At 47.2% G+C, this 12,970-nt stretch overlaps 1 protein-coding gene across 17 annotated transcripts in view; it reads right to left on the bottom strand.

Moving 5' to 3' along the window:
* The window catches only part of PTPN1 (protein tyrosine phosphatase non-receptor type 1), a 76,483-nt gene that overhangs the window by 3,346 nt on the left and 60,167 nt on the right, over positions 1–12,970 (bottom strand). For 12 of the 17 annotated variants that reach the window (XR_004969846.1, XR_004969845.1, XR_004969848.1 and 9 more), the window contains 5 exons: positions 8,109–8,246; positions 4,298–4,507; positions 3,767–3,928; positions 3,316–3,539; positions 293–464 (listed from right to left, as the gene is read on the bottom strand). Coding sequence is in view for 8 of the 17 variants with exons in the window: in XM_036321449.1 (XP_036177342.1) it covers positions 293–464; positions 3,316–3,539; positions 3,767–3,928; positions 4,298–4,507; positions 8,109–8,246 (906 nt within the window). In the remaining 9 variants the exon portion in view is untranslated. Of the gene's footprint in view, positions 1–47; positions 465–3,315; positions 3,540–3,766; positions 3,929–4,297; positions 4,508–8,108; positions 8,247–12,970 lie in introns of all 17 variants that reach the window. The other 5 variants (XR_004969849.1, XR_004969850.1, XR_004969851.1 and 2 more) reach the window with 1 other exon arrangement.

The following is a 12,970-nucleotide window of genomic DNA, read 5'->3' as shown; positions in this document are numbered from 1 at the left end:
AGAAAAAAAAGAGAGAAAGAGATGTATTTGGCATTTTCTCTACTTACTCCTGAATAGGTAAAGGCCCTGAGATTAGACACTTGTATTCTTGGGACCACAGGGCTCCCTAAAACCCCAGTGCATCAGTCCTCAATTCTCGTTAGCCCTTCACGGTTCCAGACTTTAAACCTTTGATCTGTTTCCTCTGAGACTGGCTCAGATCCTTCCACAGCACTGAATGCTCACGCCAGGCTGTTGGCCAGCGCTTTCTGTACACATGGCCTCACCAGCACGTCCGTCAGTGAAAACATACCCTGTAGCAGAGGTACGCGCCAGCCGTGAGGACCGTGGCCATGCACATGTTGACCAGAAAGGGCTTCCAGTGAGTCAGCGCCTGGTCCTGCTCCTCCTGGGGTGGCGACGGCTCCTCCTGGGTAGGACCTGCCCCCACGACCCGCCTTCTGACTTCAGTGTCTTGACTCGTGCTGAGGAATGAGAGGGGCAGAGATGGGTTACTCACTCGGGAAAACAATGGCAAAGACACTATTATGGGGGAGGGGGAGGGAATGCTAGGAAAACGTGAGTCGCATGTATACAGACAGAGATTAGTGTTGCTGACATGGGTCTAGGGACCACTTATCACTGCCTCCTCCCAGGGGTTCAGGTGGTCCTCAGAGCCAGGCCAGGGCTCAGGAGAACTATGGACTCCTTAGTAATGGAGGGTGGGGAAAGGTCTGAGAAGTACAGCCACTGGCGTCAAGACAAGTGCTAACTTTGCCCTGGAGTCTGCTGTACGGGAGAATGTTCCCATTCAGATCAGGGAAGGCAACGGTGTGGCCCACGTGCTTCCACACTCTCTCAGGACACCCTGATAGACGCTGATCCACAGGGCCTTTGTCGCTGTTGACATGAAGACCCCACACATTCCCACTGACCCTCTGCCCACCTCTCCCAGGCCTGAATCCCAAGCACTAATCCAATCCTGCCAGGGGGACCCTTTCCCGGGCCTCCTTGTGCAGCCAGTCATCTAGCTGCCTTCATGATGGTGACCCGGGGGGGCAGAGTGCAGTGTTCTTGCTCCAGGGCTGTCAGGAGAGGCTCATGGGCCCATGAGAAGCCAGGCCCCTCTTCTCCACTCCCCTCCTGCTCCAGGCCTCTCCTTTCCACCCTTGCCTCCATCAAGGAGGCCCGGGCCACAGAAATTCGGCCTCACACATGCATCCAGGGCCTTCCCATCCCAGCAGCATCTTGTGCCTGACAAAACCACCTGAAGCACCACCTTCCCGGGAGACAGGAGGAGGCTGCAGGAGCACTTGGTTGCAGCGCCACTCCTACCCGGCCCTGGCGCAGCACAGAGGTCTATGGGCATGTGGGCTCCCACAGGTACCCAGCAGCACTTATGTTCTTGGTACAACTACAATTTTTTCTGGAGCCCTCTGGCTTTTAGCTTCCCAAATTCCCTATTTCCCTACACAGCATCTTCATACACAGAATGTGAAAGGCACTGCTCTCTCCACAAATAACAGAACACAAATGCGACGTAAGTCATTTGCAGCCTGTTTCTCTCATCCTTGGCCCTTTGTGAGCCCCCAGACGGAGCACACTGGCCCACCCTGAGAATGTCAACAGAGGCCCTGGGAAACCGGGCACAGCGTCCCTGAGGTCAGTGATACTCAGCACATCACAAGGCACCTGCTCTGGGAGGCCCACGGGACAAGTTTCTCTCCAGAACCAAGTGTGGTGTTTCTGTGATAAGGACCAGTGCATGAAGGACCTGCAGACTCAGGTCCATGAGTCAGAACTGGTGCCTGGGTGAGATATTGATTGTGGGGTACACATGGTCACTCGCTTTCTTGGATACTGCCACTCCAATGTCCAGCCACATAAGAACCGCCAGTTCCATTCTTTCAGAGCTGCAGAGCATCCCGACAAAGGGAGAAAGAGGATTTACCTAATCCATGGGTATATAATTGACTCATCTCTAATTTCTCCCCATTAGAAATGATGCCACAACAAACACTTCTTCCTATACAATCTTTGCACATTTGTTTGAGAACTACTGTAGGCTAATTTTCTAGAAGCACACAAATTCTGGGTAAAAATGTGCACTCATCTTAAATTACCCACCAAAACAGCAGGTACCAAGGACACTGCCTCCCTAGATTCAGGCTGGAGCTAACTCCCATTCGTTCTTCTTAGTTTCCACTGTGCCATCTCTTACAGGCAGCCTTCCTTGACACTCAGGGAAGGCTGAGTGCCTCTTCTCCGCATGCACCCATCACATCACTGACCACAGGCTCCCACTACAATTTCCTGTCCCCTTCCCAACAACAGGGTCTAGATCATAGACCAAGAGCTATATTCTAGTTATCTCAGTATTTCACATGCATCAGTAGGACAGGATAACCTTTGTTAAACTATAAGGGAAGCAGCCCTGCCGGTTTGGCTCAATAGTTAGCATGTCAGCCGGCAGACCAAAGGGTCGCAGGTTCAATTCCCAGTCAAGGCCATGTACCTTGGCTGCAGGTTCAATCCCTGGCCCCAGTTGGGGCAACAATGGGAATCAACCAATTGATGTGTCTCTCTCACACTGATATTTCTCTCTCTCTCCCCCGCCTCCCTTTCATTCCCTTTAAAAAAAAAAATAAATGGCCCTAACCGGTTTGGCTCAGTGGATAGAGCATCGGCCTGCGGACTGAAGGGTCCCAGCTTCGATTCCGGTCAAGGGCATGTACCTTGGTTGTGGGCACATCCCTGGTGGGGAGTGTGCAGGAGGCAGCTGATCGATGTTTCTCTCTCATCGATGTTTCTGGCTCTCTATCCCTCTCCCTTCCTCTCTGTAAAAAAATCAAATATATTTAAAAAAAAAATAAATGAAAAAATAAATGGGTGAGGATTAAGAAAATAATAAACAACTATAAGGAAGCAAAATGGCAATCCACTTGGGTCAAGATTACCAAGTTTAAGTTCCCAAAAAGACCATTTTGGGGGCTGAAGGTACATGGTCAAGCATGGACATCCCATTTCTGGACTGGCTGGAAGCCTGGGGGAGAGGACTGTCATCACTGGGCAGGATGCCCAGCACACTGGACTCCTGATACCGACCGGCACCACAAGGTGGTGCTAGCACCCCACTGAAGTTGGTCACTTCCCAGGGCCAACCAGTGCCCCTGTACCTGGACTCCTCCAGCCAGGGGAGGAGCAGGACAGTCCAGGGGCTCCATTCCGTAAGGCCATAGAAGCACTGTGTGCCAACAGGAGGCTGCATCCACAGGGTTTCTGAAACAGAAGGTCATTTCTCCTCACCCCCAATAAGCCAGGACCATCTCACATTACCTTTCTATGTTACAGGGGACACTTAAGGGGGTTCTGGTTTCTTCCTTGATGGGGCCATCTTCTTTATCCTCCTCGGACTCATCCTTTATCCACTGGTGGTTTGGGAAGAACTCCCTGCATTTCCCATTGTGTGGCTCCAGGATTCGTTTGGGTGGTCGGGGAGGGGGTGGGACATGCTCAGGTGGGGGCTCCAGGTCCTCGTGGGAGAGCTCCTTCCATTGCTCCTGGAAAAAGCAGCAAATGGAGCCCCATCAGTGTTTGTGCCTGTCTGCTCTGCAGGAAATCTGTCCCCTTTCAGTGAGCAGAGGTGATGGCTTGGTGAGGAGTTATCTCTGCTTCTCAGGTCTCTAGACATACACTTGAAGATGACAGTGTGTGAATTTTTACAATGGACAGCTCCCTTCTTCACAGACAAAAACTGGAAATCAATGAAAGCAAAAGCAATGCTGACCTGCACTGAAGAGTCTCCCATGATGAATTTGGCACCTTCGATCACAGCTAGATAGGAGAAACGGAGCTGGTCTGCTGTCTGGATCAGTCCCATCCGAAACTTCCTCATTTCTAACAGAACTTTCTTGATATCAACAGAAGAAGGGTCTTTCCTTTTGTCCATCTAAAAGCCAGATAGGAGACACAACTCAGCCAGCCCAACTCTCTAGTGCCCACTCAGAAAAAAATCACAGCAGGGAAGGCAGGAGTCTAGAAAATGGGAGCCAGTGCAGCAACATTGGGACCATGTGAGCAGGTGGGAAAGAATGAGAGACAGGGGATTCTTTGGATCTTCTCGGATTTCACTTTAAAATGAAGAATATCCCTCTGAACCAAGCTATTTGGGGTAAAGCTATTTTTATGGAAGGGAAGTTGTTACAAAGGGAAGATCAAAGATTGTTGACTGCAGAGACATTACAGAGAAGCTGTCCAGGCCAGAGGAGAGTTTACAAATGGTCCCTTCTTTTCCTGGGTTCTTCAAGGGCCTCCTTACCAGCAAGAGACAGGTGTCAGCAAGACAGAAGGTCCCCGACCTGCCGATGCCGGCACTGCAGTGCACCACGACTGGGCCGTGCTCCCGGTTGAGTGACCCCGACTCTCGGACTTTGAAAAGAAAGTTCAGGAATGAGGCTGGCGATTCGGGGACTCCGAAGTCAGGCCACGTGGTATAGTGGAAATGTAGGATCTCTCGAGTTTCTTTAGACTGAAAGAGAAAAATACTCATGCAGATTCTAAGAGAATTATCTGTACAGAAATCGCAGGTTCCAAGTAAGCACGAAGTGCCTCCATTCACTCTAAGAACAGCTTTAATTCTCAGATTTTCTCCCAAGGACAATGAGCCCCCCAGGTCACAAATACCAAGCACCGAGGTGCCGGGCCCTGGGCTTGACACTGGACCACAAGCTGCTCTTGCTCTGACTTTACTTCCTTTAGGATGGAACCTCTTCTACACTATCCCTCTCACCTCTGCTGTCTTCATTACAACTGATTTCTCTCTGCCCCACAGTGACACTGCACTGCCACCCACGATGACCATGCCATAAAGCAGCATAAGGTTTCACATGAAAGAGTGAAAACATAAATGGTGAGTATGTGGCATCAGCTCTAGGTAACTCAGGGCTTTATCAGACTATCTGGACATCTCAGAAGATCATCATTTTAGAAAAAAAAAGGCAACCAAAGCCACCTCCAAAGACTGGAGGTTGCCACATGTAGCTCAATACCCAGCTGAAGAGGTGATCCTGAGCATTTACTTCATTTTAGTGCCGAGCACATTGGTTCAAGGCATGTATTCCCATTTTTCAGATTAGGAGACTGAGGCTCAGAGGCCAACCCTCCATTAAGTGGAGGAGCAGGAGTTTCAATCTAAGTTGGCTTGACTCGAGACCATGTTCAGAGCCAGTTTCAGTAACTTTTTAAAATATATATATTTTTATTGATTTCAGAAAGGAAGGGAGAGGAAGAGAGAAATAGAAACATCAATGATGAGAGAGAATCATTGATCGGTTGCCTCCTGCAGGCCCCCTACTGGGGGGTTGAGCTTGCAACCCAGGCATGTGCCCTTGACCGGAATCAAACCTGGGAGGGACCCTTTAGTCCGCAGGCCGATGCTCCATCCACTGAGCCAAACCAGCTAGGGCCAGTTTCAGTAACTTTTGAAAGGAGGACCCTGGCCTGTGTCCCCAAGTGTTTCTCCCCCGGCCCAGTCTGCTTCCATTGGAGCAGAAAGAAGAATGACTTCTGGTGCTGCTTCTAGCTCTGCTTCTTCCTCTGAGCCTAAGAGTCCAGACCCAGAATGGACACCTGATCTCCAGTAGCAATGATCAAAATGCAGTTCTGATTGGGAAGAGAGCACTTAAGAGCTTTCTAAGCTAAAGGCACACCGTACATGGGAACCAGGCACTGGGTAAGTAAGGCCTTCAATCCTTGCAAAAGTGGGCATAGGAAGAAGGTGTGAAGGAACCATGCCAGCCTTGAGGGTCTCTTACAAAGCAGTGCCAAGGACCATGGCAGTGCCTAGGTCACCTGGACAGCAGCTGATGGAGAAAGGCTTCAGGCCAGAGACCCATTTACTAATACTGTCTTCCTTCATTTGGCAAATGTCCACAACATGTCTATCATGTGCCAGCCACCATGAGGTAAAGATACAACCCTTGCCCTTCCAGAGCTTACAACTTAGTTATAACAACTTTCCCTGACCCTAGTGTGATGAAAACAAATGAAAGGACCTACAATAAACACCAATGACCTAAAATCAGAAAAGACTACCCACATTCAACCCCGTGCCAGCGATTGCATACACTGCTATCTTTCTACAGAACTGGGAAAAATCTACCTATGACATTAGGGTAATTTATAGAATCACTAGAGGCCTGGTGCATGAAATTCGTGCAAAGAGCTTGGCCCTTGTGGCCCCGCCCACTGGTCATTACAGAAGGTTGTTCCAGAAAGTTCTGTCCGGTCTATTTAGCATGTTAGCTCTTTATCATATAGGACACTAAGCAATTCCATTCTTTCCTCCCTAGCAAATGATCTCCTAATATTTTACTGGCTTAAAAAAGAAATGCCTCTTCTATTTTTTAGGGAAAGAAAAGCACTTAGTATATATTTAAAAGTTTGCCAAAGGTGAGTTATCTCTTTTAATCCTGAAGATGATGTGGGTTATCTCTTGTTTATACCCTCCCTCCACCTGCCCAGCTTGTTCTCAAGGAATTCATTCTCGATCTGTGCTTGAACAGATACATATGTCCGAGAAGAGACATTTTAAAAATGAAGCCTGTTAGAGCAAACAGATCCTCCTAACTAACACTGAGGCCTCTGAGCGGCTGTATCTGCTCCACCACCAACACAGCACAAGCCTCTTCTGCTCCATCCAAATTCCGTTTCCCTCAACAAGCAGGAGAACTATTCTCAAGAGCTTACCAGAAGTCATTCTTCATATATCGGGCTTGCAAATGCTCAAAAGCATTTTAAAAAGTCTACTACATAATCCTTCAGGCGCATTCCAGCCTGCTGCCAACATTACTCCTGAAATCCTCCATCAAGCCCCTCCATAAATCACTCCCTTGAGCCTCCGTGCATGGCTAGGGCAGGGCTCACAGCTTGAGCTATCACAGAGGGAGAAGAGAGAGAGCACTCAGATAAACCACACTGCTGCATTCCTCAAAAGCCACGCGATTTTAACCTGTTCTCTACTTCACAGTGACCTGTGCTATGCTCTCCACCTACTTCAACTACTAAATTCAGCAGCTGGAGTCATGATGACTGGAGAGCACCTAAGCAACAAACGTAACTCAGACGCAGATCCTTACTCTTTAATGCTGCCTGGAAGCCCCAATCCATGTGATTCCCACCCCGACTTTGTCTTTAATTGGTCATCTGTGCTGCTCCTAGAATGATCCCATGTGACTTCAATCCCACAGCACTGCTAACCCTTCCTGAGCACATGCTCTAGGCCTGGAGCTGCTCTAACACTTCACATATATTACCTCCTCCAACTATCAGAAAACTAAGACACGATGAGCCATCTGCCCCTTTCCCAGAGCCTGACAGTTTGCTATGGTGGGCCAGGATCAATCCCAGGCACTCTAGTTTCAGAAGGTAGTGGCTGACCACCTCGATTGGGCATGTCCCCAGGAGCTGCCTTGAGCTATGGGCTCCTCAGAGAGATGGCTCCAGGTGAGTGATTCAGAACCCTCAGGGGCAGGGCCTTCTGTGGTGCAGCTTCTTAACATAGTGTCTTGCCATGTTCCAGCACCACCTTTTACTAATAAGCCAGCCTTCAGTATTATCAATTCTTCCCACAACAAATAAACCTAAGACCTCACCTAGAAAACTTACACTGGCTATGTATGAATCATAGGAAACTGGGCTGAGCCCTAGAAGGACCCTTTCCCCTCTCTTCAGAAGACAGGCCACAGACAATGAAAGAAGGCAGCATGCTCTGCTGGTATTTAACCTGCAGGCTGACCTTTCAATCCTCTATAGCTGCAAAGGTAGGAACAGATTAAGTTTTAGATAAGAAACTCCCCTCTCCTAAGAACTGTTGTTGCCTAATGTTCGAGTTTAGAGAGAGAGAGTGAGCTACATAGGAAAAGAGGTATATAAGACCCCTCCCTTGCCACTCAAGACACCTCTGATGATATGGTAAATAAGCAGGTAAGGTCTGCTCATCATAGTGCCAAAACCACATCTTGCTCAGGGTATACAAAACCAGGAAAATTGGAATTGGGTAATTATCACCCAAAGAAAAATAAATCTCAACCAGTAACCGTGTGAAATACTTAAGTACATGCCATACTTACTGTCAGGTTTTCCAATTCTAGTTGTCGTACTGTGTAATATGACTTAATATCTTCAGAGATCAATGTTAATTTCAAATTTGTGTCTTCAAAGATCATTTCTTTTTCTTCTTCTTGTGGCCAGTACTGTGCACATTTTAACTAGGGGAGAAAATAACAGCGAATTACTGTGAGCAAATGACTGTTTTCCTATGACAGAAGGTTCGAAGTACCTTCCATGAACTTGAAGAAAACCCAAAGGCCTGAGGTTTTCTGACCTTGGAAGTCACCATTAGCATAACCTCCCTTCCCTTTGGGGAGATAGGGAGGGGCCTGTGAAGATCTAATCACGGCTAGTTGTGCAGGCAGGGTACAGACTTCCAAGCCAGCAGCTCCCTGGTAATCAGACAGTGCGGTGTTTCATGGGTCAGATCCTTTCCCTATCACCTACGAGGGGAAGCCATATTACACAAAATGTTCAGTCTCTCACAAAGTACTTTATATAACCATTTTAAAGATTGCTAGGAATCTGATCAGTGCTGGTGGCATAGTGCAGACACCTTACCCTGGGGAAAATAACAGGCTAATTGAAAACATGGCTAGAAGAGACCATTCGAAACACTTTGAAAGATTGGAGGGCTGATATTACATGAAAACTATTCAGCAAAGGTTTGGAGAGGGGCTCCTCCAAGGCATGGGATCACCCACTGCCTCATCCTGCACTTTCATTCTGCTCTGCTTTGCTTCAGTTCAGAAAAACACTATTGATGTTTTAGCTTAATAATTTCAGAAACTACTTTATGGTCTTGAATAACCTTTTCTTTAAAGCAAGTAAAATTCCAAAGATTTGGTTTCATTTAGAGTTTAAGAATTTGACTCACATTTTATGGCATATTTTGCTTGAGCTAAATTTCTGTGCCAGTGCCTATCATTTCTGCTTGCTGATGACTGTTCTGGTCAAAAACAGCTGGTAGACGAGGGCTAAGCTGTCTATGATGGAACCTCAAAGATGTTATGGTTTCCATAGAATGAAGTATCAGTGTGTGCAAATAGCTCCTTGGGAAATGGTACAAATTCAAGACACTTGTAATTCAACATGCAGTCAACACTCAACACCACCTCCGAGGCAAAGGATGGCTGTGTCTGAAATGCCACAGGAAGTGGAGGGAGTCCCTCCAGGGCCAACTGTCTATCATGACAGGCTGTTCATGCCCAGCAGTGACAAGATAGCCAGAGGGAAGTGCTGAGGAGAAAACACTATGGATGTGCCCTGGGAATTCAGAAGGGGTAAATGTCTCAGGCTGGCTGAGGTTATGGGAAAGAGATCAGAGAAGGCTCGGTGGAAGAAGCAGGCTCTGACAGTGGTATTTTGGAAGGATGTCTAGGAATTCCTAGGCACTGACTACAAAGAAGCCCATCTCAGAGGAGCAGCGGAAGACGGGGCCAAAGGAGGCCCTAGACCACAGTGACTCTGGCAGCAGGCCTGGGAACCTGTGGCATCCATCACCTGGGCAATGAGGAGCCAGGAGGCTCTTGAGAATGATGAACACAGAACCACAAACGCCCATCGATCCTGCTCCGCTAAATCTGCACACGACCAAAAAACAAAGCAAAAACAGACAAATCAAGAACACCAGCATGCGATGCCAACACGACATCTAACTCCACGGTCCCAAAACAGAAGGCTATAGGACTTTCTAAGAGCCTGGACACAGGCCTGTTTGAAATTCTTGGCCAGCTTCACCCCTGTCACCCTCCCCCCATATTGATGATGAGCTGCCAAAGATAAACTAACCTCTGGAATGGGACCAATCTGTCAGCATCGAGGCAATTCTGCCTCTCAGGACACAGAAACATTAATGAAAGGCAAGACCCATGCTTGGCCAAAATAGGTGGGGCAGCTGGAAGCAAGACTTTAGAAGACCTTTAAAGGATGCGTTTATTCCCACGGGTCAAATAATTAGACCTGTCATTCCTTAAGACCCCAGAAACAAAGTGATTGTCTGGGCAAGTTCAAAACCATGTTTGTTGGCAAGAGCACCCAACATGGCAAGTGCAGAGAGAATGGGATAAAGGAGCAGGGACACAGAAAAGCCCATCACCAAGAGGCCAATGTTTTCATGTTTCCTGAGCAGGGAAGATGAGTTTCTAAATCCCACCTCCAAACAGCAAGCACCCACTAAGCCTAATAAAGCTCTGTAATCTGGGTAAAGACCAAGGCTCTGGAACTCTACAACTGAGGCATTCTGGCAACCCTAAGTGTCAATCAAAAGTTTACTTTTGAGAACTCTTAGGCATCTACAGTAACATGCCACACTCTGCTCTGTCATTTCCTGTATAAAATTTGTTTTAGAAACACAAAATAAGCACAAGCTCACTACTTCCTGTTATCCTATTAAAGAGAAATATACGACCTGAAAAGAAGAGTTAGTTAGAAAGCGGTCTTTCTCCAGGATTCCAACTGAGGCATGCCTTGGATTGGCACCAAACAGCAACATGGCCGTATTGTCCTAGTTGCGGTTACTGCCATGAAGGCAGATGTGAGTGACCTGTGTATGTATGTGAAAGGGAGAAAAAGAGAGAGTGCGCCCTTGGGACCTCCTAAAACAAATAGCTAGGCAACCTGAAGAAAAATCTATGAAAGTCATCAGGGTGACCCTGTGACAGTCCAGTTGGCTTTTCCACAGAATGATCAACACAGAGAACTAAGCAGAGCATGAGAGAGATGGATGAGCCCCAAAAGCACTTGAAATCAAACAGCGCCTTTAGTAGGGATTTCAGGAGAGACATAAGCCATACTTCTGGAATAACAAGCTAAACTCACCTTGTTTATTTCCCCTGCCTAAACAACAATCCCAATCCTACATACATATCACGTTCTACATTGACACACCTACAGTTAATACTGAAATCAAATCAATTTGGCCATTTGCATGACCACAGTCTAACATACACAATCATTTTCTGCACACTGTTTTCCAGGAAGCACAGGGTCCCAAAAGGGTAACAAACAGGTCTGCCAAAAATAAGAAGAGAACATCCTACACTATTTGGTGAAGGAAGGAAACCAGAAAACAAACATACATGAAATGGAAATGCTCTGCAAACTGGTTTTTACCATGGCTGTGAGGATAGTTTATAATTAGATTAGCTGAGCAAATAAGACATTGCATCTTCTTATACTTTTTGCCAGTCAGTCCTTATGGGATGATACTGTTGCTGCCAAATGAAAATGTCGTCATATGCTGCTTTTCATGCCCAAATAACCCTGAGTGAAAAGTTATAAAGGAAAGTAGGGACTACTGTCATGTTATCACAATAAACTATAACAAAACCAACCAGCCATGTTGTCGTAATGGCCGACATAGCAATCCAAGGGGTGGGGTTGTTACAGTGGATCTATGGTTCACTTATGGTCGGTCAGCCATGGGCGGGAGATAATCAAGAGCGAGGCCTGGTGACGAACATGCAGCTACAGTGCTGGGACACTGCTCCTTGTTGTACTGCGACTACGTTGGTTAAAGCAAACAGTGTGCAAACAACAAAGAGGTTTTACCCGAACTTTTAGCAACAAATAAATTAAAGTAAATGCTATCATATTTGATGATTTTTGAATAAATGAGTCTTGATTTATTTATTTTTTATTTTTATTTTTAAATATATTTCTTTTCTTTATTGGTTTCAGAGAGGAAGGGAGAAGGAGAGAGAGATAGAAACATCAATGATGAGAAAGAATCATTGATTGGCTGCCTCCTGCACACCCCCACTGGGGACTGAGCCCACAACCCAGGCATGTGCCCTTGGCCTGAATCGAACCTGGGACCCTTCAGTCCGCAGGCCGACGCTCTATCCACTGAGCCAAGCCGGCTAGGGCAATGAGTCTTGATTTAAAACTCCCACCCTTTACATCATCTAGAACAGTCAACCAGGGACAATTCTGCCTCCCACGGGATAACGAGCAATGTCAGGGGACATTTTTGGTTGCTACATCTGGGGGCGGGGTTGCTGCTGGCGCCTACACTGTGGAGACCAGGGATGCTGCAGCCCTACGCAAGCAGGGCCCAGGCTGAAAATCCCCGAATGGTGATCTGTGTTAACACCTGCAAAGGCCACCATGTTTCACTTTCCCTTGGGGAGAATGTGTGCTGTGGGAACCTAACGTTTTGTTTCTTTATTCAAAATTGCTGACAAGAGTGGTGACTGGTAGGGGCTTCCTTCACATTTGCAACTTCACATTTTACTAATCAAGCCAACGAAGCAGAAAAAATTAAACACCACTTTCACTGAAAAAATGACAAAAGCATTATTTCATCAACGTCAACACAAAGGTAAGCGCTTCATTATTATTGAGCAAATAAATAGTTCCCTTTGAGAATAGAGGACAGAGGTAAAATACACAATTTTAAATACGTGCTGTAGTAAGAGGATTATCTGCTGTAACTGAGACCATTTCTCCTGAGGGGGGAGCAGAGAGGCTTTGTGGTGAATGCCTCCATTTTTATTGCCGTGTTTCCTTTGATGTGTTACTTCTTTTTACTCTCTAGGGCCATGACTGTGCTTTCTTTGGAGAAGTGGCTTCTTTGGAGCCTTCATGTTCTTCTGGCCATAACTGTGTCCCAAGATGGTCGGGATAGCTGGGAGAGCTGTGCCTAACCACGCTCAGGAGAGCACAGTACTGGCACCTGGCAGGCCCAGCACACCCAGTTCTCTGCTCCTGAGCACCGGTTCATAGAAGAATCCTCAACTAGCCTTTTCCTGGGGCTTCACCTCTGAGGCTGGAGAGCCCCAGCTGAGCCAGGTGTTGGGGGAGGAGGGAAGGACCTGGGTAGTGGGGAGGTGGCATCTGTTTGCTATGTTGAATACCACACTTGTGCTGGGCATGCATG

This window comes from Myotis myotis, unplaced genomic scaffold, assembly GCF_014108235.1.
Source record: "Myotis myotis isolate mMyoMyo1 unplaced genomic scaffold, mMyoMyo1.p scaffold_m19_p_9, whole genome shotgun sequence".
NCBI classification, from domain to species: Eukaryota; Metazoa; Chordata; class Mammalia; order Chiroptera; family Vespertilionidae; genus Myotis; species Myotis myotis.
This window is presented reverse-complemented; position numbering and strand designations above follow the sequence as displayed.